The following is a 23814-nucleotide window of genomic DNA, read 5'->3' as shown; positions in this document are numbered from 1 at the left end:
ACTCAAGACAGAGGGAGGATGCTGGGTCCAGAGTGGGCTCTGCCACGGACAGGGCCTAGCCACTCCTGGGACCGTTTTTGCAGCTCACCCGGAAAGGCCCTCTCAGCAAGGCCCTGGGCCACCTGTGGTGGAACGTGCTTTCCGAGGTCCCCTGAACTTCTGACATGGGGCCCAATGGACAGCACTGGAGTCCCTCAGAGCTCCCCAGGGCCCGAGCCAGCCCAGGGCGCCGTCCCTGGACCAGGCTCCCAAAGGAGCTGCCTTGGCTGCAGGACACGGTCACCAGGCGGGTGTGAGGCCAGCCAGAGCCTTTCCTCCCTTAGCTGAAGGCTCCCGAAGTCTGTGCCCCGCTGTCGGGAGGCTTTCAGAGCCAGGACCTGGAATGAGCAATGACCTGGCCTCTGTCTGTCTACAGGAGGATATTGCAAAGCTGCTGCGGTACGAGTCGTCGGCACTGCCTGCTGGGCAGCTGACCAGCCTCCCAGACTACGCCAGCCGCATGCAGGCCGGCACCCGCAGTATCTACTACCTGTGCGCCCCCAACCGGCACCTGGCGGAGCACTCGCCCTACTATGAGGCCATGAAGTGGAAAAACACAGAGGTGGGTGAGCCAAGGGGCAGGCTTGGCCCCTACCGGGCCTCCCTGCACTTGTCCTTCCCTTGGGGCCAGGTCAGAGGGCGAGGGGGTCTGACCACTGAAGGAGGGTCCCCATGCTCACTGGGGAATGGCTGAATGTGCCCACGATTCAGGAGAGCGGAGCAGTGAGAGTCAGCATCCAGGGTCACAGAGGCCAGGCTGAAGCCTGCCTACTAGTTTGGGTCTTTCTAGGAGGTGACACAGGGATTTCTCTATAAATAGCATCACTGCTTCTAAGATAGAGCCAGAGCCTCCCTGAGAGCCGTCTGTAAACCACTGCGTCCACAAGGCCCAGGAACCCCAGCACCCCCTGCATGGCCCTCAGATGCTGGGCCCAGCCCGCAGCCCCAGCCCCTGCTCCGTGTCCCTCTCTTGTCACGGGCAGAGGGTTCCCCGGGCCTGATGGAAGCCATTTCGGGTCCTCACAGGTTCTCTTCTGCTACGAGCAGTTTGATGAGCTGACCTTGCTCCACCTTCGTGAGTTTGACAAGAAGAAGCTGATGTCTGTGGAAACGGACATCGTTGTTGACCACTACAAGGAGGAGAAGTTTGAGGACGGCTCCCCAGGTCGGCTTGCTTCCCTTCTCTCTGGGCACAGGTGTGGATGGTGGCCTGGGGTGCAGGTGAGGCCAGGCAGGCCCAGGGAGCTGGCACTGTTTGCTACACGGCCTCTTCGTTCTGCAACAGTGGGTCTATATGGGGTTTTCTTTTCACAGCTTGCCTTCCTAAGATTGATAAAGCTTAAGAGAATCAGACATTTTAAAGCCCTAACAAAATTATATGGGCCTCAGGCAATCAAAAGTATCCTTTCTGGGGTCCAAATTTATCTGCTTAATTTTAGATGAAGAGTGTTCTGGTAGCTTCTGTCGTTGTGCCAGTGGCTGGCAGGGTGGAGGGAGCCTGCCGATGGGAGCCTATGGGGAGGGAGTTGTGGAGACGGCCTCCAAGCTCACCCTTCTGCTCTCCTGTAGCTGGCGACCGTCTGTCAGAGAAGGAGACAGAGGACCTGATGGCCTGGATGAGAAACGCGCTAGGGTCCCGTGTCACCAACGTGAAGGTGAGGCCTCCCAAAGACGGGCCACCACCCAACCACCATGGCCCTTGGTGACTGCACAGCTGGCCAGCCTGCCGGCTCTGGTTGCTGCTGCTCCTGCATGTGTGCGCTCGTGAGCACGTAGCCACATGTGCCCCGGGAGTTACTGAGGTCGGGCGGGCAAGCTTGGCTTCGCCTCCACTTTGTAGAGCAGTTGGAATGAAGAAAGTGGAAGGTGAGCTGCTGAGGGCCTGGTGGGCAGGCAGAAGCAGAGAAGAGGTGTCCCCAGTTGGCCTCCCCAGGGCCATCCTCGTCCAGGCCTAGAGGAGCTGCAGTGGCTGAGGACACAAGGGCGTACGGTCCAGCTTGGGTTCTCAGTGGGGGTTCTGGGTAGGCTTTAATGAGCTAGGAACCCACTGATCCAGCTCTGAGCTGCAAGAGAAAAGACAGTCACCAGGGAACAGGTGTCACTGGCTGAGGGACATGTTCAGGAGTGGCCCCAAAGGGACAGGCAGGTGTGCAGGGTAGGGAAGGCTGAGAGCAGAGGAGGGCAGACCTGGGGGCTCCATGGGAGGTAGCAGTGGGTCTCTGAGGGAGGCGAGGGCTTCCTGGCAGGGAGCAAGGTGTGTGGCTGGGGTTTCTCTATGTAACACACATATCGTGTCCATGCTTTACAGCAGTGACTCATTTAAGGTGGCCTAGGAGGTAGGTAGAATTCTCGTCCGTATCCTATGAAGGAAACAGGCAGAGCGCTTCCGCAGGTCAGGAAGTCGTGGAGCTGGATCCTTACTGTGCTGCCGGGAAGGGGGCAGCCATGGGCCCAGCAGGCCCAGGAGAGTCTCTGGCGTAAGTCAGGAGGCCTGAAGCCTGTGGGGCTCGGTGAGAAAAGGTGTATTTGATGAAGTAAAGGCCAGAGGGAGCCACAGGGAGCGGTGGGTGAGAGCACCGTCTGCAGTAAAGACGGACACAAGATTGAGGAAGAGGCTGGGCCAGGGGAAATGGGGTGGCCAGTCCTGGCAGGTCTTCAGACAGTTGCTGTAGGACCTGGAAGTGGACCCTGTGAAGCAGAGAAGTGCAGATTACACCAGGCAAGATGGACCTTGGATGGTAACTGATAGGTTAGAAATTGGTAGCTTTGGAGTGTAGAAGAGGAGGGAGTTCCCAAGCAGGGTTACGATTCGTTAGCAGGTGATTGGGAGGGAGAGAGGGAGGGAGGAGCACTGCTGGTTGAGGGTATGTCCCTGGAGACCTGCGTTCTCCTGTCTTGTCATTTGGGGAAGCTTTATACCTGGTCAAGACCCTGCCAGGGCCCCTGTCACCCCCGGCCTTGCTTGCAGGTGACTCCTCGGCTGGACACCCACCCTGCTATGATCACGGTGCTGGAGATGGGGGCCGCCCGGCACTTCCTGCGCATGCAGCAGCTGGCCAAGACCCAGGAGGAGCGTGCTCAGCTGCTGCAGCCCACGCTGGAGATCAACCCCAGGTAAGGCTGCTGGCTCCAGGCCTCTTGGGCCCAGGGCCCTTGATGCCCAGGGAATGGGCATGCTCATTTCTAACCTGCCAGGTAATCTTTTAAAATTGTATGTGAGTGTGTGTTCTTTTATTTATAACACATAGAAAGTGCATAAAACTTTTGGACAGTTTGATAAATGTTTATATAAACACTCGTGTAATTGAACTGTATTAAACTATACCTATGTGACATTTAAAAAAACTGAACCTTGCCGACACCCAGACACTCCTGTTTTCCTCCTACTTGAATTCTGTCCCGCTCTCCAGGGAGAACCACAGTCCTGATTTCTGTGTCAGTCACTTCCTCACTGTGCTTTATGGTTTTTCAGCTACTTGTGCGTCATTACACACAAGCTCAGTTCTGCCTGTTTCTGAACTTCACGTGAATGGACCCCTGTGCACAGGTTCCCTTTGAAGCCTTCCTTTCTTCTCTTGGCGTGTGATCAGATGTATTCATCTGTGGGGGTGACTATAGTTTGTTCTTGTTCACAGCTGAATCACAGGGTATGAATCTACTCAGCACAATTATTTATTCTATTTTGATAGACATTTGGGTAGTTTCCATTTGGAGGCTGTTGGGAACACATTGCTCTGAACATTCTTGTCCCCCGTCTGGTGCTGCACATGTGTTTCTCCGGGATGGGTGCCCAGGCGTGAAAGCACCTTATCCTCAGCTGGGCTGAGTAAGGCCCACTGCTTCCAGAGGGCAGAGCATGGGAACCCAGGTCCCTGCAAGTTAGAAGGCTACTGTTCTTTTTTCTGTTGGGCTTTAAAAAAAAAAATTGATTGGTAGTTCTTTATATATACTTTAACAGTTGCAAATATCTTTTCTGTCTTTGCACCTGTCTTTTAAAGAGAATTTCTTAATTTTAATGTAGTCAAATGTATATACATTTGTTAGAGATTTCTTAAGACCCCAAAAAGCATCTATTCCAGACATGAGTTTCTTCTCCTGCATGTCCTTCTAAAAGCTGTATAGTTCTGCCCTTTCATGTTGGTTGAGCCCATCTCTAACTGGCCTGTCTGGGATTGGGGGCTAAGGGGGGGTTCTAGTTTCATCTTATTCCATGTGAACACCCTGTTGCCCACACCGTTAACTGTGCTGCCTTCTCAGATGAGTATCTCTTGGAAACTTATGTTTTCTTTAGAGTTCTTGTACATTTTTTATAGTTATTTGATGTGTCTTTATTGGATATTTTGAAATTTCATTTTCTAACTGTTGTATATGGAGACAGTTTCTTTTTTGGAAATTGACTGTATACAGCAGTAGTTTTTTACATGAAGTTACATGAACAAGTTACCAAAAACGCTAGAAAATCCATAGTCTCACCCCCACCACAGTCACTGTACCCTATTTGGTATATTTTCTTTTGGACTTTCGTCTTATTGTGGGTTTTGGTTTTTTTATGTAGTACATGCCTAATTTTTTTATTCATCACCTATAAATATTTTTCCATGTTGCTTTAGAACCATTAATTTACTTAAAACTACTGGGGAGTAGGGGGAAGTGCCTTTTCCAGTTTCTGAGCCAAATTACTAGTAACACAATTACTGGGTGAAAAGATCTGAATTGGCTCATGGCTGGCCACAAAGAGCGTTGGACGCCTCTCAAAGGAGCTGTCCTGGTTGGCATAATGGGTGCAGGCCTGTGTAATGGGTGCACAGTTCCCAGCTGTGAGTCCCCAATAGAGATGGACGCTGACTGGACACCCCGTTGCCTTAACTAGTTCTGACACAGAAGCAGTTTTGTAAGATAGCTGTGCAGAGTGCTCGTTTCTGTTGCCAAAAGACTCTTATTTTACAGATTTGCTTTAAAATTTGTTAATATATTCTTTCGGTTGAGAATTCTAAAGAACTAAGGGAGTTCACGGTGAACTCCCCGCCCCCCCCATCCCCAGTTTCCTCACATATCTTCGGAGACACTGTGTGGGGCCTCCTCTGGTACACTTGCTGTGCAGTGTGCTCACCTTGCTTTGTAAAGTGTTTGCTACTCTGAACAGCCCTGTGAGGGGAGGGAATCATGTCGTCTCAGACAGGGACCAAAGACACTCCTGCTGTCCTCTAACCTTTCCCCAGTGCCTTCAGTTTTATCCAACATCAATTTTTGCCGTTCTCTTAAAATTATACCTTATAATTTTGATGTATGTTTCCCACTGTATTTTTCCCTGTGCAGAAAATGTTTTTTTGTAGTCAGTTATTCTTTTCTTCTGACTTCTGGGTTTGTATTTTGTTTAAAAAGGCTTTCCCCTTCCGAGATTATAAAATACTTCTTCCCTGTTTTCTTCGAGTATTATACTTCTTTGCTTTTAATTTTTACATTTAATCTTTGATCCCTCTGGAAATTAATCACATCGGAATCCAACTTGTTTCCTGGGTGCGGCCCAGTTATCCTGTCTTTATGAGGTACTAACGAAATTCCTATATGAATTGGGCCATTTATACATTGTCCACTTTGTTGCACTGAGCTGTTACCTTTTCATTTTCCAGAACTGTTTAATTACTGGAGCTTTATGTTTTAACTGGGACTTCCTCCTCTAACTGCTCTTCCATGTTTACTTTATAAATTTTATACTAGATTTTTTAGATTAAAGGAATCCTATTAAATAAGGAAAGTTTCACTTCTATTTATGGTCCACTTATCCAAGAACTATAACATATGTCTTTTCATATATTAAACTCATCTTTCTTTACCTTAGTAGTGTTTCCTTTATATCAATTTTAGTATCAAAATTTTTGCTGGGTTTTCTGGGTATATAATCTGTAATTGATCATTATGGGCTTTATTTTTTATACTGGACCTATTACCCTTTTTTGCATGTCCTGATAACCCCAACATTTCAGAAAAGTCACTGGAGCACACAGTTAGAGGCTGTGTGTGCATCCCCAGCCCTGAGCTAATAACTTCTGGTGGTTTCTGTGTTCAGGCACACACTCATCAAGAAGCTCAGTCAGCTGAGAGATAGCGAGCCTGACCTGGCCCAGCTGCTGGTGGATCAGGTGAGTCTGCTGGAGGAATGCGAACAGTAAACTGAGGCATGGGGCTGTCAGCTTCAGGAGGCTCTCTCTTCCTTTCTTCTCTCTCTTTGAGGTCCCTGGGTTGGGATCAGGCCTCGCTCACCCTCCAACTAACAACGAGGTGCTGCCTTGCCTTTCAGATCTACGAGAATGCCATGATCACAGCGGGGCTGGTCGACGACCCCCGACCCATGGTCAGCCGCCTGAACCACCTGCTCATCAAGGCCCTGGACCGACACTGACAGCTGTGAAAGCCCCAGGTCCTCCTGCCCAGGGTTAGGGTGGGGGGTGGGGGGGTGGATGGGGACGATGACAAAGGACTGGATGCTGCCAATGAGAACACCTACTTTTGAGCTTTATTCACTTAAAATGTATTCTTAGAGTTTTTGTCCAGACTGGGGTGCTCTGGTGACACAACCTCCAAGCTTACAATGGAAGCGGGTACAGTGAGGAAAAGCCTACCTTCCTCTAATTCCAGCTGCCACGGTGGTGGGGAGGGGCAGGAGCACTCAGGACCAGGCACTGGTTTCCTAAACTCTGTCCCTAGCCTTTGGCTGTGTCGTCTCAGTTCTTGGGGACAGGCTGCAGAGCGGAGGTCGCTGGCCAGGCCCCACTCACGTCAGGCTCTCTTCAGCATCACCTCCACCGGGTAATGGTCGCTGATGGCTAGGGCCTGTGGGGAGACAGCCATGAGCACAGGGACACCCAGACATCTAGTACTCTGCACTCATGCTCCTGAGGCCAGTTGGGATTTGGGCCTGGGAAAAGGAGACCAAGAGGCACCCAGGGCCACAGACAAGTGGCTCTTTCAAGTCAATGAAAAAAGCAGTGGGTCCAGGCCTATGTTCCTGTGTCCCAGGCCCCTATTAGAGCTACGTAACCAGGACACTTACCATCTGGTCACTCAATCCGTATGCAGCTTGGAAGTCAAAGGGAGCAGCTGAGTTGGGAACCACAGCATCTTGGAGCAGAGGTCCTGCAACCACGATCCTGCAGCATCAGACACAAGAGAAGGTCCCCTTCAGCCCACTGTCTAGCTCTGTGCACTTACACCTCAGATCCCAGCATGTCCCCCCAGCTCCTCTTGGTATGGTAAATGTCACACAGTTCCACTGTTCCCCAACTGCTCTCAAATGTTCCCATGGGGCCAGTCGGGTCCTGGCTCACTGTCACCCCAACACTGAGCTGAGCAACCTGGGCCCCAAACTGCACACCACTGACCAACCTACATACGCCCCAGTGAGTGTTATCCCTAAATGTGCTTCACCCCCAAACTAAGAAATGCTGCTCCTTTCATTCCATTTCCTAAGTGGACTGAGTGAAGCTCAGGAGGGTGCATGTCACAGGGCTTGGGAACCATTTCTGAAGCTGGTCATGGAGGCTCCCTCATCCCTGCCTGGGGGCTCAGTGTGGGCCCAGGCCCCGCTCACCTGTCGTAGGCACAGTGTGTGGATGTAACGGTGGTGTCGGCAGTGTCAGGAATCAGCCACTGGAAGGGGGGGCTCCTGCGCAGGCGGATGGATGACCACTGCGAGGGGGTCACGTAGCTGCAGCCAGCATTGAAATCACCCATCAACATGATGTCCTACCAGGAGACACACACTGGTTGGCCTGGGGCAGAAGGGGGGCCCCAGAGCCCAAGGCTGGGGGTGGGGGTTGCCTCACCTCCAAGTCCCACTTCTGCCAGACATCCAGGTAGACATCATAGAGAGAGTCGATCTCAGCCACCGCATCCGATGGGGCCGCATGCAGGGGAACAATGGCAAACTCCTTGATCTCTGTGGAAACAGAAGTCATACTGAGCCGGTGTGGGCTGGGCTCAGCCAGGAGTTGGGCTGTGGTGGAGGACACATGAGCCAGTCTTCGAGGGTGGACGTTTTCCTAAGTAACTCCAATGTAAGACCGAAGCACAAAGGGTGTGGGCTGCAGCACGAGACAGCTTTCCAGGTGTCTTGGGAAGGGCTGGGCGGGGCACTCACGTGTGAAGGGGGAGGAGAACTTGACCACAGCTGGCTCTCGGCTGAAGCTGTCATTCCCACAGGGCTCACAGCCATCATCGTACTGGTAGCTGTCCAGCACGGAAACCTGGTCGGGTCTGCAGAAGGCCGGGCCAGAGGGCAGTTAGCCTTGGGCCAGGGTGCCAGCTTGTCTTGGTAAAGTCACTTTCTGCCACGTCCAGGTGGGCAGGGGGCCTGGCCTTAGCACCGCATAGACCCACTGGCCTGGAGCTCCTGCCATGTCCCCCTGCCTCTGCACAGGCTGTGAGGCCAGCTCAGAGCCCTGCTCTGTGGCCCCAGTTCTCGCCCCCACACCCGGAGGGGAGGGGCTCACAGGCTCTCTAGACCACACCCCAGCCTCCTGTCGGCACCCTCTGAGGAGGTGACCCAATCTACCTGAACAGGAAGAGGTAGCGCTCCTTATAGCTGTTGCGTCCCAGCGGCTCACTGACCACAAAGTGATAGGTGTTTGGGTCATCCCTGGATTGAGGAAACAAATGTCGCGGTCAGGGTGGGGGGCAGTCCGTGGGGACCCTCCTGCCACCTATATACATCTATAGCAGGGTTCCTGCCCACATCCCTATCTCTGGGGCCTGGCTGAAGTGGCATACCCTCTCCCATCCACGCCTCCCGGGACCGCACTGTCACCCACTGGTTGAGTTTGTCCAGCAGCCTCCCTACGGCCGTCAGGTGGTTGTCTCTGACCTCCTGGATGAGGGCGATATCATAGCGACTCAGGATCTGGGGACAAGGCCACAGTACTGCTAAGCGGGGCAGGCTGGGTGGAGACTGAGGCATCCGAGCCTGCCTGCTGTGAATCACAGGGCCGACCTGCTCCTCCCAGACACCTTCCTGTCACAGCTTGGCCTGGGACTTGCCTTGGACGTGCCAGACATCCCACCACCTCCGGCCGTGGTGGACGGCACAGCAGTGACAAGGACCTGTCCCCTTGACAGACAGGTGGGCTGAGATCAGAGGCTTTCAATCCCCTCCCCCGATCACCACCACTGCCGATCACCCTCAGGACTGACCACTGGCCCAGGGTTCCCAGGGCCTGTTAGAGGGCCCTCCCCTTCCCCCACCCTGAGTCCCCTGAGGACAGGCCAGCCTGGATTTACCTGTACAATGTAGTTGGAGAGGGTAGCATTGGACATCTTGGTCTCCCCGAAAGTCTGGATGTTGAAGGCTGCTATTCTCAGGGACAGGGTCTGCTGCAGCAGGCCAGCCAGGGTGAGTAGCACCCCCATCAGCCTGGCACCCCTCATTCTGGATGAGGAGAAATGTTCACATGTGGGCCTGAGGTTGGCAGACTCAGCACTCTGGCCTCCCTGAGTCCAGCTGCGCAGAACTGGTAGAGCCCAAGGCTGAGTAAACCCTGTCTTTGTGGGCTATGCCGAGCAGGCCAGGGTGAGCCTCTGAGCCCTCTCACCAGCATGCAGAGAGCCAGACACCAAGCGCCAAGTAACAGGCGCTGGATCTTCTCACTCCTCACCTGCCAGCAGATGAGCCCCTGTGAGGGTCGCCAGCCTAGGAAGCCCCTGACACTGTGGGTGGGGCACCAGCTCACCGCCCTCCCCGCTCCAGCCGCCCTCCCCTCTGGGATTGGCCAGGGCTCTTCCCAGGGTGGCCACGGTCACCAAGAGGGACTCCACGGGGCTTATGGGCCTGGTACCCACCTTCCACAGGCCACGGGTCACACAGCCCTTGGGGCACCAGGCACACTCACCTGAAACTCGACTTTCACAAAGACAACAGGAATTCTGCCAAGAATCAAGAATTGATACTCTTCGGTACCAATTTTCTCCTTTCACTGCTTTAAGAAAAAAATTCACAAAGTGTTAAGAAACACAACTGTGAGCTGCTGCAGCTCCAAATCCTCACACAGGGAATGTTTGTCCCACCTGGGGTTTTAAAGGTTTAGGCAGCTGTGACCTTTCCCAGGGCATCACCTGGAGGACACAGAACAATAGTGCTGCCTGTGGGGCTTTCCTAGCAGGTGGGTAGCTGGCATGTGTTTATTTCAAAAGGTACAGGTCCTTCCTGCTGTAAAGAGCACCTGATGTTTGCCCTTGGTTTTAAAAAGTAAAACAAAACAAAACAAAACAAAAACAGCCAAAGGCTCTGTGTCCTTTGCACAAGTTGCTCTCCCAGGGGTGGGGAGCAGATGCACTGGAGGGCAGGGTCCTGGCTACTCCTGGCTGCAGGACTTGAGGTGACCTTGGAGCTAGCAGCCAAAGCCAGACATTCCATGTTGCAAATGGAGCCCATGGTGGCTGCTCTCCCAGGACCCCATCTCTCACCAACTCCAACCCCTGCTTCCTAATCCTTCAGTTGTGACGGCTGCAAGCACCCTGGCCAGGAGTTGGGGCTCTCAACAGGGCGCACATGAGATGCAGCATTGGGGGCTGCAGGGCTGCGGGCACCAGGGAGGGGCAGGGGCTGCAGAGTCCACCTCACTTGCCAGCAAGGCAGCAGGAAACCTTCCTGTGGAGAGCCTGTGCATTTCACGCACAGGTGACAGGAGTGGCTGGGTCATAAGGACACTGTCAGGCAGCAGCTGAGGGTCCATGCCAGGCCATGGGTCCAGTCATTTCATTTGGAATCCTTGGCTTTCCCATTTGTGTTCATTACCTGTGGCTGCTGTAACAAGTCAGCACAAACTTGGTGGCTTGAAACTACAGAAACTTATTATCTAATAATCTTAGAGTCCAGAGTCCAAAATCCGTTTCACTGAGCTGAAACAAGGTGTGGCAGGGCTGCACACGCTCTGGAGGTGCTGGGGGAGACCCTTCCTGCCTCTTCAGCTTCTGGAGGCTCCGGGTGTTCCTTCGCTTATGGCTGCATCACTTCAGTCTCTGCCTCCATCATTATATTGCCTTCTCTTCTGTGTCGGTTCTCTCCCCTCAAAGATATAGGTTATTGAGTTTAGGGTCCTCCCGGATAATCCAGGCCTGTCTCCCCATCTTGAGATCCTTTTTTGCCGTGTGAAGTTAATAGTTTGCAGGGATTAAGACATGGAGATATTTTGGGGGGTATTATTCAGCCCATCAACCTATCCATGGGGGCTCTGCCCCATTTCGGGGTTGGAGGTTGTGGTCTCCAAGGACAGCCCTGCAACTGGGAAGGCTGGGTCCCTTCCTGGAAAGGAAGGGTCTTGAAGTATAAAGGGGAGTGTAGGGCTACGGGGGCCTGGGGGTCAGGGAGCAGGAGGGGGCCTTAGGGGAAAAGTCAGCAGGAGCCAAGGTCAAAATCAAAGTGCCATGGATGTGGTCAGCTGATCATGAAGTAGGAGGACACAGAGGGATTAAAAACAACTCAGAAAGTAAACCAACTTCAACAAGACCAGAACCCCCTGAAGTAATGAGAACATGCTGACGGACAACTCCAGCAGTCAGTAGGAATGCCAGTCAGCTCGTGTGTACCCTGATATGGCATCTACAACATGGGGTCATGTGGCCTGGCCCTCAAGCTGCCAGAAGCCCCACTGCAGCCTTTTGCAAAGGTTTGATTGCTGACTCTCCTGTTTAAAATCCCCGAGGCTTCAAGTGTGTCAAAATCCAGACCCCAACCACCAGGCAAGACCATCAATGTATTCAGTGTAGGTGCCTTGACACTTTTCTTCCATAGGTATCTTTTCTGGACACACAGTTGCCAGACCTTTTGAGGGGAGCATGAGAGCAAACCAGTAGGCAGCAGAGCCATGGCTCACACAGAAGACACCCAGACCCCCCAGTTTTCAGCATGTGGGACACGGGCACCTGTTTGTTGGCACCCCTGTCCCCCTCTCAACCAAATGCTGCCCCTTCTCTGGGAGGTGCCCTCCCTCCTCAACCTGTCAGAAGAAAGGTCCCAACGGTGGCCTCATTTGCACAAAGTGCCAAGCTCTACTGCCATATTGGCTGCTCTAAGTCGGGCCCACAAGAGAGGCAGGCAGCACAGCCGGGAAGACCCTGGCCCAGGAGTCAGGGATTTGGGGCCCAGACCAGGCTCACCCACTGCACCTTCAACCACTTTGAACCTCAATATCTTCATCTATAAAATGGGGATAAAACTGGATAAAACTGTCACTGCTTTCCTCCTAGGTTTGTCTTAAGGATCAACAGACATAACATTATTCTACAGAAGAATCATTTCACATCTTAAAAATTCATCTTATCCCTAAGACTAGTAACCTTCTCAGCTGTTATATTTCCATCACCCTTTTAACTTTCCCTCATGGACCTCTTTTCCATTTGTATCAGTCAGCTGTTGCTGTGTAACAAGCAACCCCAGGATTCAATATGTATGGCAGTATGCATTTTTTTTCTCATGCTCACAGGTCTGTAGGTTAGCTGGGAGGGCTCTGCTCCCTGGGCCTCCCTCTGGGTGGGGGTTAGGCACTGGGCTGAAGGGGCTGCAGCTAGCATATATGCTCTTCTAACATGGTGGAAGGTGGAAACTTCCAGAGAGGTGAACAGAAATACATGATGCCTCCAGAAGCCTAGGCTCAAAATCTGCATGATGCCACTTCTGGCCATATTCTTTTGGTCTTAGCAAGTGACAGGGCCAAACCCAACACCAATGGCAGAGTCAGGGGTACACTCCTCCCGCGCCAGGCTCCACAGTGGAGACAGAATGGGTGCCAGGGAAGGGAGGAAGCCCAGTGTTGCTGGCATTTTTCAATATCACATTAGCAGGGAAATGGGTGCAGACGGCCGAGCACTTTCTCTGATCAGGGTGAGCTATTTTTACATCAACCCCGAAAGTCTGCCACACTCTTTAGTTAAACTAAACCTGTTCAGATACAGGAAGGGGAAATGACGCATCACACCGAAGTAATTAAGTCGGGGTCAGGTCTTGAGTTCTGAGGCATTTTAAATCAAAGAATAGGGCTTCCCTGATGGCACAGTGGTTAAGAATCCGCCTGCCAATGCAGGCGACACGAATTTGAGCCCTGGTTCAGGAAGATTCCACATGCCACGGAGCAACTAAGCCCGTGCGCCACAACTACTGAGCCTGTGCTCTAGGGCCCGCGAGCCACAACTACTGAAGCTCACACGCCTAGAGCCCATGCTCCGCAACAAGAGAAGCCACCACAATGAGAAGTCCGCACACCACAACAAAGAGTATCCCCCATTAGCTGCAACTAGAGAAAGCCTGCGCACAGCAACAAAGACCCAACTCAGCCATAAATAAATTTATAAAAAATAAATAAAATCAAAGGATAAAGAGAAAATCCTCTAAGCACTGAAGCTGGGAACACGATAGCTTCAAAGGGACATTTGCCATGTGCAGGCTGTTGGGCTGTGAGGGCAACAGTGAGTGCCACAAGACCCAGTGAGCCATCCCAAAGAATTGCTGGCGGGGGGGGGGGACTTGCACACCAACATGTGGCCCAGGACAGAGGATGTCCACAGACCCAGAGGGAAAAGGGCACAGAGCTGCAGTTTCTAAACAATGCACTGAATAACCCCCAGCCCACAGTGAACTTGCAGGCACAGCAGGATGCCTTTTACTTTTGAGGAAAATGGTGATACTAAACATCTCTGAACACTTCATGGTTTCAACATCATATCTTGCTACACTCTTTTCCACTATTTCATGTCTGCAAAGCTAGGTTTCTGGCAGTTATTGAAAAAGCAATTACTGTGTAAGAATCAATGTGAAAAAAGCAACAAGGGTGGCAGTGTCCAATCTGATTCCAAGATTCAAGAAGAGCCGATAGGCACACGTTCCACCCATAAATAATTACAGTTACTTAAAAATGAAATGAAAAAAAATTTAAGTTTACATTATTTTCCAAATATCTACTGTAAGTTGCTAGGATGTCAATACTTAACTTGTTTGGACTTATGTATTTAAAAATGGAACTGTTAGGTACTTCTTTTGGCCTATAAGTCCCTCAAAATAATTACTGAACCTTAACTAGAAGTGCTCTGAACTGCGAGTTTGGGAACCTCTAGATCTGACATACACAGTGGGTATGCTCCCCTCCCACTATGGCCCTGCCTCCACCCAGATGCTCAGATACCTGAGGCTCATTTGGGTCCCTGTTTTCTCTCAGCCCCACCCCAAATGCATCCTGAGTCTACAGTCCCCTCTGGTTTTGCAGCTGCGACACCTGTCCTTTGCTGAACACAAGCAAATCTGCCCATTGGTCTCCCTGCTCCCAGAAACTCTCCCCACAATCCCAGTATCCACACAGCATGCAGCACATCTTGTAAATGTGCAATCAGATCACCTTTTTCTCCTGCTTAAAATCTGTCATCGGGGGACTTCCCTGGTGGTCCAGTGGCTAAGACTCCATGCTCTCAATGCAAGGGGCCTGGGTTCGATCCCTGGTCAGGGAGCTAGATCCCACATGCCGCAATTAAGTTCCTGTGTGCCGCAGCTAAGACCCAATGCAGCCAAACAAACAAATAATTTTTTAAAAAAATCTATCATCGGTTTCTCATTGTCCTTATGAGGAAAGCCAGGGCCTACCAGGGCTTGTGCAATGCCAGCTGAGGGCGCTGCTCTGCACGCAGAGCTACCCACCCTGTCATTCCAGTTCAGCTCACCATCACCTCTTCAGGGAGGCTGCCCTCTCCCCAACCCAACCTCCCACCAGCGTGGTCCCAATGTCATCTTTTCCATGACCTTTATCACTTGTTTTCCTTGTTTTAGTGTTTGCTCTCACTTGCTTACACCGGTTGAAGGCAGCCTCTGGACTAGAACACAATCTGCACAGGAGCAGGGACCTTGTCTATCTCGTCCATGAAACTGACCAGGCCTAAAACAATGCCTGGAAGGTAGAAGGCTCTGTGCTCACCTGTTCCTCACCTCCTGTCCTGCAACCTCCCATGTGAGAGAACGTCCCTTCCTCATGGACCCTCCAGAGAGAACCCAACATGGTTTCCTCTCCTGAAGCACAGGAGACACTGCAGGGTGTCCAAGTTGCTTCTGGACACTTGGCCTGAGCTGACCAGAAGCTCCCAGGAGCCAGTGGCTGTTGTGTCCTCCCTCACCCAGATTTGACCTGGATTCCTCCTCTCCCCTCAAAAGCGGTTTTTGCTGGCCCCAAAACAGAGCATTTTAGAGGACAAAGGGGCTTCCATCTTTTACTTGAGATAAAAGGCCAATGTCTTTGCTGTGACATTGCTTTAATCCATGTTAGACAGCCTGTGCAGGTCAGCAGTCATCTCTCAGCACAGCCACTGGCCTTGGCCCATGACCCCACCTTAGCTCACCATCCCTCTTGAATTTATTTCTGTTCATTATAAGGAACTCATTAACCCAGGATGGAAAATTTCTCAGAACATGCCTGTGAACTGCTACAATCCACAACAGTTTCAAGGTCAAGCTCAGCACAGCCCCGACCCTGCTCCCTCACCCCCAGTTACGCCAGTGCCCATCATGTCAGTGAAACAGGCAGCACTCGGGTTCCATGGTCCACGAGCCTGAGCAGCAATGTGCACGCCCCTTGCAAATCACAGACAAGCCTCCCTTGGTTCCCCGTCCCACCAAAGGCATTTTCTAAGGTTTACGTTGGAGAGATTAGCATACCTTTAGCCTGAGCCCATGAGCACAAAGTTCCTGTTGCCTGAGACCCTTGAAGATTTCACTAGAGTCATGGAGCTCAATGACTAGACTGCCAATGTGCTGGTAATGTTTCCAACAAGGCTGCAATGGAGAGCGATCCCCAAATTCCCAAGCCCCCTCAGTCTCTCCCAAGTACAAAGAGCCTCCTCAGCAGGCCCCCCCGCCACTGCCCAACGGGTTTACAGAAGGGCTCAGAGGGCCCAGGACAAGGAAGCTCACAGGATAGTGCGAGCTGGTCATGGTGGGGTTTGCAGAGATATTTTCTATTGATCTATCTTCCAGTTTACTAGTCCTTTCTTCAGCTGTCTCTCATCTACTTTTAAATCCACCTACTGAATTTTAAATTTCAGTTATTGCACTTTGAATTTTCATTTAATCTTTTATGAATTCTAATTCTCTGTGAAACTCCCCACCTCACCTATTTCAATATGTTAGTCAGTTATTTTAAAGTCCATGTCTGCTAACTCCAATATCTTATCTCCTGTGGGTCTGTCACTCTTCCCCCCCACTCCCCCCATCCTGTTTCTCAGTGTACCTAGTAACTTGACAGAGTGTCAGGCACTGTGTGTGACAGATGGTTGAGGATCAGGATGGTGTCTCCCTCCAGGGTGGGCAGCAGAGGGGAAGGCCACCTCAAGCCACTCCAGGGCTCAGCTAACGCTAAACTCATTCCACAGTCCTTGTAAAGTCCAATCTACCTGTGGTCCCCAAAGGTCCAAGCTGAGAGCCTGGTATTTCTTAGGGCCATTCCTCCTTGGCAGGCTCTGAACTCTTCCCTAGCATCATGAAACTGCCAAAAAGCCAGCTGTGCTTTTTTAGCCACTTTCTGCTTCTCTGGCCTCCTTCCTCTCAGGGATCTTGGCCCTCAGGTTCCACTGCCTCAGCAGGCCCAAACCCCCAGCTCAGTCTCCCCAGTCCCGCAAGGTTACGCAGAGCTCCTCTGGCTTCTCTGCCTCTGAGCAGCTGCTCCTGCCCAGCCCCAAAGGGAGAAGCCAGTGGAGGAAATAGGACTCACCTCTTCAAGCTCCCCTCTGAGTTGCAGGTGCTGGGGTAGTGCTCCAGTCCTACAAGCAGATGCTTTCTGAATTATGGTCAGTTCCTTGAGTCCTCATCAGGCACTGGTCTGCCGTAAGCTACTCCATTGCCAGAAGCAGTCTGTTTTCATTACCTGGAATGAGTCACTGAAGCAGAGCGCTGGAGAGGATATGGTTGATAACTAGGCAAGCTGGTCCAACTAGCAGGCCGTGTGGACATCTCTGAGCTATAAATGTCCTGTGCAGAGGTATTCCACCCAATAAGAGGCGGCCAGAAGGGAAACAGACAATCCCTTCCTGCCCGACCAAGAGTCTCTGGGACTGAAGATCTCCATATCCTGTCTGAAACCCACAGCATTTGTTCTCATCAGCCCACTCCTAAAAGTGAAGATGGCGTAGTGCCAGGACATAGCAATTCTATATTCCATAAATTGTTCTACAGCTCCTCAGAGAATGGAGCATCTGTCCTCAGCTCAGGTTTACTATCTCAATCCTAGAGAAGAAGCCTTGGGGCCTGCAGACTGCCAGCTCCAGGCCTGTTTCCTTTCTGGGGACTCTGCACCCTTAGCCAGATGGGCAATGCTGGTTTCTGAGAACTGTAAGTACCTGCTGTGCTTCCTGCCCAGGACCCGCCACGTGGCTTATCTATAGACACTATAGTTTATTTCACATTGACAGTTTCAACAATGTTTCCCAAAGGGGATCCTGCCTCAGGGCCTTTGCACTGTTCTACCTGAGCACTCTGCCTCCAGATGGCTACATGGTTTGTCCCTCCCTTGACTTGAGCCTCTGCCCAGATGTCACCCTACCATAGCATCCTACTTAGTAGCAGGTTTTGTCCCACTGTTCTATCTCCTTTACCCTGCTCATTTTTTCTTGCCCAACAATCACATCTAACATACAATGTATGGTCAGTCTCATCCCACTGGACGTTAAGTCCCACAAGAGCTGGGGCTTATGTAGCAGCACCTAAACAAGGCCTGACCCATAGCAGGTGCTCACCAACTACTTGCTGAATGAAAAGATGAATGTCAGGCAGGGACTTTCTTGGCAGAACAATGTCTTTAGATGCTCCAACCTCTTCAGCTGCTCTGGTTGTGCCCATTTAAGTGTGAGCATCTCACACAAGAGGAGCCCGACTTGGTCCTCCCTGATGACTAAGTAAAGGAACAGGCTTCTGCCACTGGCCCAGGCTCCTCAGCCTCCACATCCCAAATCCTGGTGGGATGGAGACACGTAACCAAGAGTGATAAGGGAGCACCAAAGTTACAGCTCCTAACAGGAGGGGAGCAGAGGGAAGGAGGCTTCCCGTGGGGTAAGTGGCCGTCAGAACGATACTCAGGTAAAGCGCAGCCAGATAGCAGAGAGCTCAGAACAACTCTGCCCTGTCATGGAAGTCCCAGGCAAAGGCTGAGGATTGACTCTAGAGAGGAAGTGGTACGGGCCCATCTCCATGGAGAGGAGGGGGCTGCCCATGCCTGAGCCGGAGCCCAGCAGGACTCTCACAAGGATCTATGGCCCCAGGGGCCGATGCCCGTGTGTGGTACAGCCCCGTGATGCAGTAGCCACCACAGCTCTCACCACAGACCCTCAGACCTGAGTCCCAAGTGCAGTGTGTCTTTCCAACTCTGCCTACTCCTTCCTGGATGAGTAGCTAGGGAAGGCTGGTACCATGTCTTCCCCACCTCCCCTGGTCACCGTGCCTACTAGTCATCAGCCTCTGCTCACCCTCCATTATCTAAGCATCTCTGGACCTCAGAGTATAGGACATTGTGCAATGTGGCCCCACCAGTGAGGAGAAGACCACAGTCCCTGAGCTCCCCTGGGTACTTCTCCCTGCCCCCCACTACCATGGGAAGCTGTGAGCTGTAATGTTCCTATAACTCAGTTTCTCTTGGGGGTGGGGACACGTGCAGTGAGAGCCTGTGGGGGGGGCTCAGTCATGTGAGGAGAAAGGCTCCCACTGAACCATTCTTCCCCCACACCTCAGCTTCCCCCTACCCAGCCTCCAGGGCAGTCACCTCATCGGGCCTGCTGTGAGGGAAGGGTGCTGTGCTTGTCCTGCCCAGGCCCCCCCCCCCCAGAGTGAGGGCTCCCCAAAGGGCCTGCCAAATGTGGGCAGACATAGGGCCCTGCCCCCACTTCTCTACCCAAAGGTCCAGACACTGCCCCAGTGAGGGGGCCTGAGGCATGTAGATTCCCAGCTACTAAAAGAGAATGTGCCCCCAGGAGAACAGGAAAGGCAGCCGCAGAGACCTCTGCCTCCTCAGGAATCGTTGGGCTCTGGGGAATGGCACTGGATCTCACCCCACTTCTATACCAGCTTAGAAAACATGTCCACTTACCTGTGAGGCTGGCTTTCCAGATTCTCTTCCCCAGGGCCTGCATAAAAGCACAGCCACCAGTCAAGAGACAGGGCCTCAGGCAGGAGCAGCGATGACCTCAGGATGCCAGGAATGAGCCCAGTCCAGCGCCCTCCCACCTGGTCCTCTGGCCAAGGCCAGAGTGGCCTGAGGCAGGTGCCTTGTCGGTCTGGCTCCCCATCGTCCAAAGACTGCTGAAGTTGTAGCAGGCCACAGAGGAGGCCTACACAAATGCATTGGTGATTGGCTGTTTCCTCACTTGGGCTCCTGTGAGGAGGCAGTGATCTTCGCAGGTGCCTCAGCCCACAAATGACACAGTGCGGAAAGCTGGTAAAATGCAAATTTGCTGGGGAGCCAACTCCAGACTGCCACCATGTCACTCCCTCACAGCCTGTGCCATCTTGCTGCTCCCATTCACACGTGACTGGTTTAAAAAGAAGAAAAAAGGGAGCGTTAATAATGTCAATCAACTTAGCTACAGGGCACCAACTTGTCCTGAAATTTCATCAGGCTGTTTCATTTGTTTGTGTGTTTATTCACTCATTCAAGATGGAGTAACAGGGGCCCTAAACAACAAGAAAGCTGGACAAGAGATGATGTGATGGTTTTCAGTCACTGGATAAGTACAGGACAGTGATCCCAGGGAGAAGGGACACCAACACACTAGGCCCTATGATTTTTGTGTGTTTGTGGCAGGGGGGGAGGGGGGCGGTGTTGCACCGTGCAGCTTGTGGGATCTTAGTTCCCCGACCAGGACTGAACCTGGGCCCACAGCAATGACAGCGCCAAGTCCTAACCACTGGACCGCCAGGGAACTCTGGGCCCTATGACTGACCAGCCATAGCTGAAGCAGTTTCTAGGCTACAGTGCAGGGAAGGGAAACTCAGACCTGGCTGTCTCCTGAGTGCACGAGACACTGAGGAGGTCAGGGAGGCCCAGGTGGCTAGAATGTGTACAGCAAAATGTTGGGGAGCAGGGGGCTGTACAGAAAGCAGAGCTCCAGGATCCAAAGAGGATTCCCTCATGTCTTCAGCTAAGGACAAGTCTGTACCTGTGTAAGAAAAACTATGTGAGGAGGCTGGGGCAAGAACCCCTGGAAAGGAGCAGACAGAACAATCCCCAGAGCTCACACAGGAAGGGAATAAACTGTGTTCCCACAAGCCACCATGGAAAGACTTCCTCATTCACAGGGTATTGGGTAGAATCCTCAGACGGGCATCACCCCTAGTAATGAGGCTAAATTAGCTGTAGACCAAAGGCAGCTCTGGACTACCCTAACTCAGCTCGGGAGCAATCCTCTAAAGGATCAACTGATGCCAAGGAACTTAACTGGGTGCCATACCAAGATTAATACTATTTGAAGGAATACAACAAAACCCAGCAACCAACAACATAAATTTACAATGTCTAGTAGCCAATAAGGAAATTGCCAGGTCTATCGATCAGGGTACAGCCAGGGGACAGATACCACATGGTATTTTAAACAAGGGAAGTTTATTATAAAGAATTAACTATTTAGAGGGAATTAACTAAAAGGAACCAAAAGAGAACCCTACAGAATACCCTAGGGTGAAGGGAAGTATATAAGAGAACGACTCAGAGCTGCGAGATCACAGCTCACTGGATGGTGAAGTTTACTGGGCTGTCCCAGGCCAAGGCTGGGAACTGAAAGCCATCTGAGAGGGTGCCAACAGAATTAGCTGGGAAGCTGTCTGCAGAGAGTGCTAGGAAGTCACCAGGGTGGAGGTGCTGATGAACTCACTAGAGAGCTGCCAGGAGGCCAGCTGGGGTACCCATGGAACTTGCCTGGGTTCCATGCAAGTGCCTACCCCCTTCCAAATATATAAAGAGCCTCATCGCTGGCACCCAGGCCAGTGCTGCTGAATTTGCAGCTAGGAAGCTGCCTGAGAAGGTGCCACAGAAATTCACCGGGGGTGAGCTAATGTCACAAAACAGGAATGAGCAAAGCACAAAGAACCAGAATGACAGGCCCTTTCTCCTCCAGCGCCCTCCACTGACAAAGGTTAGTATCAGGCTAGCTGGCAAGGGAGGAATGTTCCAGCATCACAAGCCGGCAATGAAGGGTGGATTGACAACTGCTATACCAGGCATGTGAAAACAGAAGAAAATATGACTTATGACCATAAGAAAAAGCAATCAATAGCAACTGACCTAGAAGTGACAGATATAAAGGAATTATCGGACAAGGACAATAAAACAGATATTATAAACATGCTTCATAAATTCAGGAAAGTAGAGGGAAACGTGAGCATAATGAGAAATGGAAGCTATAAAATGACCTAAATGGAACCTCTAGAGATGGTATAAATATCTGAAATGCAAAAACACACAGTATGGGATGAACATCAGATCAACACTGAAAAAGATCACACAACTCAGGACTTCCATGGTGGTGCAGTGGTTAAGAATCCGCCTACCAATGGAGGGAATACAGGTTCAAGCCCGGGTCTGGGAAGATGCCACATGCCGTGGAGCAACTAAGCCCATGTGCCACAACTACTGAAGCCCACGTGCCTAGAGCCCGTGCTCCGCAACAAGAGAAGCCACTGCAGTGAGAAGCCTGTGCACCGCAACGAAGAGTAGCCCCCGCTTGCCGCAACTAGAGAAAGCCTGCACACAGCAACGAAGAAGACCTAACAGCCAAAAATAAATAAATAAATTTATTTTTTAAAAAAGAGGGGCATTACATAATAATAAATGGGCCAACTCTTCAAGAAGACATAATAATCCTTAATGTGTATGTACCTAATAACAGAGCTTCAAAATACATGAAGGAAAAACTGATAGAACTGCAAAAAGAGACAGATGAATCCACTATTATAGCTGCAGACTTCAACACCCCTATGACAGAAATGGACACATCCAAAAGGCAGAAAAGGACATAGCTGAACTCAACAAAACCATCAATCAACCGGATATAATAGACATCTATAGACTACTTCATGCAGAAGAATATTCACTCTTCTCAAGTTCACATGGAATATTCACCAAGACAGACAACATTCTGGGCGATAAAACATATGTTAACACATTTAAAAGAACAGACATCATACAATGTATGCTCTCAGTCCACAACAGAATTAAATAAGAAATCAGTAACAGAAAAGGAGCTGGAAAATCCCCAAACACCTGGAGATTACATAACACATTCCCAAATAACACATAGATCAAAGGAGAAATTAAGAAATGTTTTGAACTAAATGAAAATGAAAATACAATTTATCAAAATTTGTGAGATGCAGCGAAAACAGTGCTTAGAAGGAAATTAATGGCATTGAATGCATGTATTAGAAAAGAAAAAATATCTGAACTCAAATAATCTAAGCATCCACTTCAGGAAACTAAAAAAAGAAGAGCATATTAGTTCCAAAGTAAGCAGAAGAAAAGAAATAATGAAAATTAGAGGAGAAATCAATGAAGTTGAAAACAAGAAATAGAGAAAATCAAGGAACCAAAAGATAGTTCTTTGAAAAGATCATCAGTAAACCACTAGCCGAGCTAAGAAAAAAAAGAGAGAGGACACATTATTACTAATATCCAAAATGAAAAGGGGACATGACTGCGGATCCCATGGGCATTAAAAAGATAATAAAGGAATACTATGAACAACTCTATGCCCACAAATGTAATAACTTAGAGCAGGGGTCCCCAACCCCCAGGCCACGGACCGGTACCAGTCTGCAGCCTGTTAGGAACCGGGCTGCACAGTAGGAGGTGAGCGGCGGGCAGGCAGGTGGGCAGGCAGGCGGGTGGGCTAGCGAGCAAGCGAAGCTTCATCTGCCGCTCTGCATCACTCCCCATCGCTTGCATTACCACCTGAACCAACCCTCCCTCCCCACCCCATCCGTGGAAAAACTGTCTTCCACGAAACTGGTCCCTGGTGCCAAAAGGGTTGGGGACTGCTGACTTAACAGGAAATGAACCAATCCTTGAAAGCACAATCTGCCAAAACTCACACAAACAGAAAGAGACAACCTGAGTAGGCCTAGATCTACCGAAGAAATGAACAAATAACCTTCCAAAACAGAAAGCATCAGTCCCAGATGCGTTCACTGGTAAATTCTACCAAATATTTAACAAGAAATTACACCAATTTTCGTCTCTTTCAGAAGGTAGAAGCAGGGGGAATACTTGCTAACTTATTCTGTGACATCAGCATCACTCTAATACCAAAACACATTACAAGAAAAGAAAGTACAAATTAATCTCTCTCATGAACATAGATACAAAAACGTTCAACAAAATATAAACAATTAAAATCCATGGACTTTCTTGGTGGCGCAGTGGTTAAAAATCCACCTGCCAATGCAGGGGACACGTGTTCAATCCCTGGTCAGGGAAGATCCCACATGCCGCGGAGCAACTAAGCCCGTGCACCACAACTACTGAGCTTGCGCTCTAGAGCCTGCGTGCCACAACTACCGAAGCCCGTGCACCTAGAGCCTGTGCTCCACAACAAGAGAAGCCACCTCAATGAGAAGCCTGCACACCGCAACGAAGAATAGCCCCCACTCGCCACAACTAGAGAAAAGACCACGCGCAGCAACAAAGACCCAACGCAGCCAAAAATAAATTTTAAAAAGTAAAATAAAATAAAATCCAAACACTGTATAAAAAGAATTACATATCATGACCAAGTGGA

At 50.8% G+C, this 23814-nt stretch overlaps 2 protein-coding genes across 12 annotated transcripts in view; one reads left to right on the top strand and one right to left on the bottom strand.

Annotated features, from left to right (window-relative positions):
• Positions 1–6546, top strand: part of TRAP1 (TNF receptor associated protein 1) — a 44936-nt gene extending 38390 nt beyond the window's left edge. The window contains exons 13-18 of the mRNA XM_060031637.1: positions 416–601; positions 1066–1204; positions 1609–1694; positions 3008–3153; positions 6107–6179; positions 6338–6546. Of these exons, the coding sequence (XP_059887620.1) occupies positions 416–601; positions 1066–1204; positions 1609–1694; positions 3008–3153; positions 6107–6179; positions 6338–6439 (732 nt within the window). The 3' untranslated portion in view covers positions 6440–6546. The remainder of the gene's footprint in view (positions 1–415; positions 602–1065; positions 1205–1608; positions 1695–3007; positions 3154–6106; positions 6180–6337) is intronic.
• DNASE1 (deoxyribonuclease 1) overlaps positions 1729–23814 on the bottom strand; it is a 32840-nt gene continuing 10754 nt past the window's right edge. Inside the window, exons 2-13 of one of the 11 annotated variants that reach the window (XR_009522128.1) lie at positions 19134–19575; positions 16770–16922; positions 9921–10007; positions 9313–9460; positions 8847–8935; positions 8591–8674; positions 8177–8292; positions 7863–7975; positions 7628–7782; positions 7091–7187; positions 6660–6870; positions 1729–2102 (exon numbers count right to left, since the gene is read on the bottom strand). Coding sequence is in view for 10 of the 11 variants with exons in the window: in XM_060031640.1 (XP_059887623.1) it covers positions 6817–6870; positions 7091–7187; positions 7628–7782; positions 7863–7975; positions 8177–8292; positions 8591–8674; positions 8847–8935; positions 9313–9459 (855 nt within the window). In the remaining variant the exon portion in view is untranslated. The other 10 variants (XM_060031640.1, XM_060031641.1, XM_060031644.1 and 7 more) reach the window with 10 other exon arrangements.

This window comes from Delphinus delphis, chromosome 15, assembly GCF_949987515.2.
Source record: "Delphinus delphis chromosome 15, mDelDel1.2, whole genome shotgun sequence".
NCBI lineage: Eukaryota > Metazoa > Chordata > Mammalia > Artiodactyla > Delphinidae > Delphinus > Delphinus delphis.
This window is presented reverse-complemented; position numbering and strand designations above follow the sequence as displayed.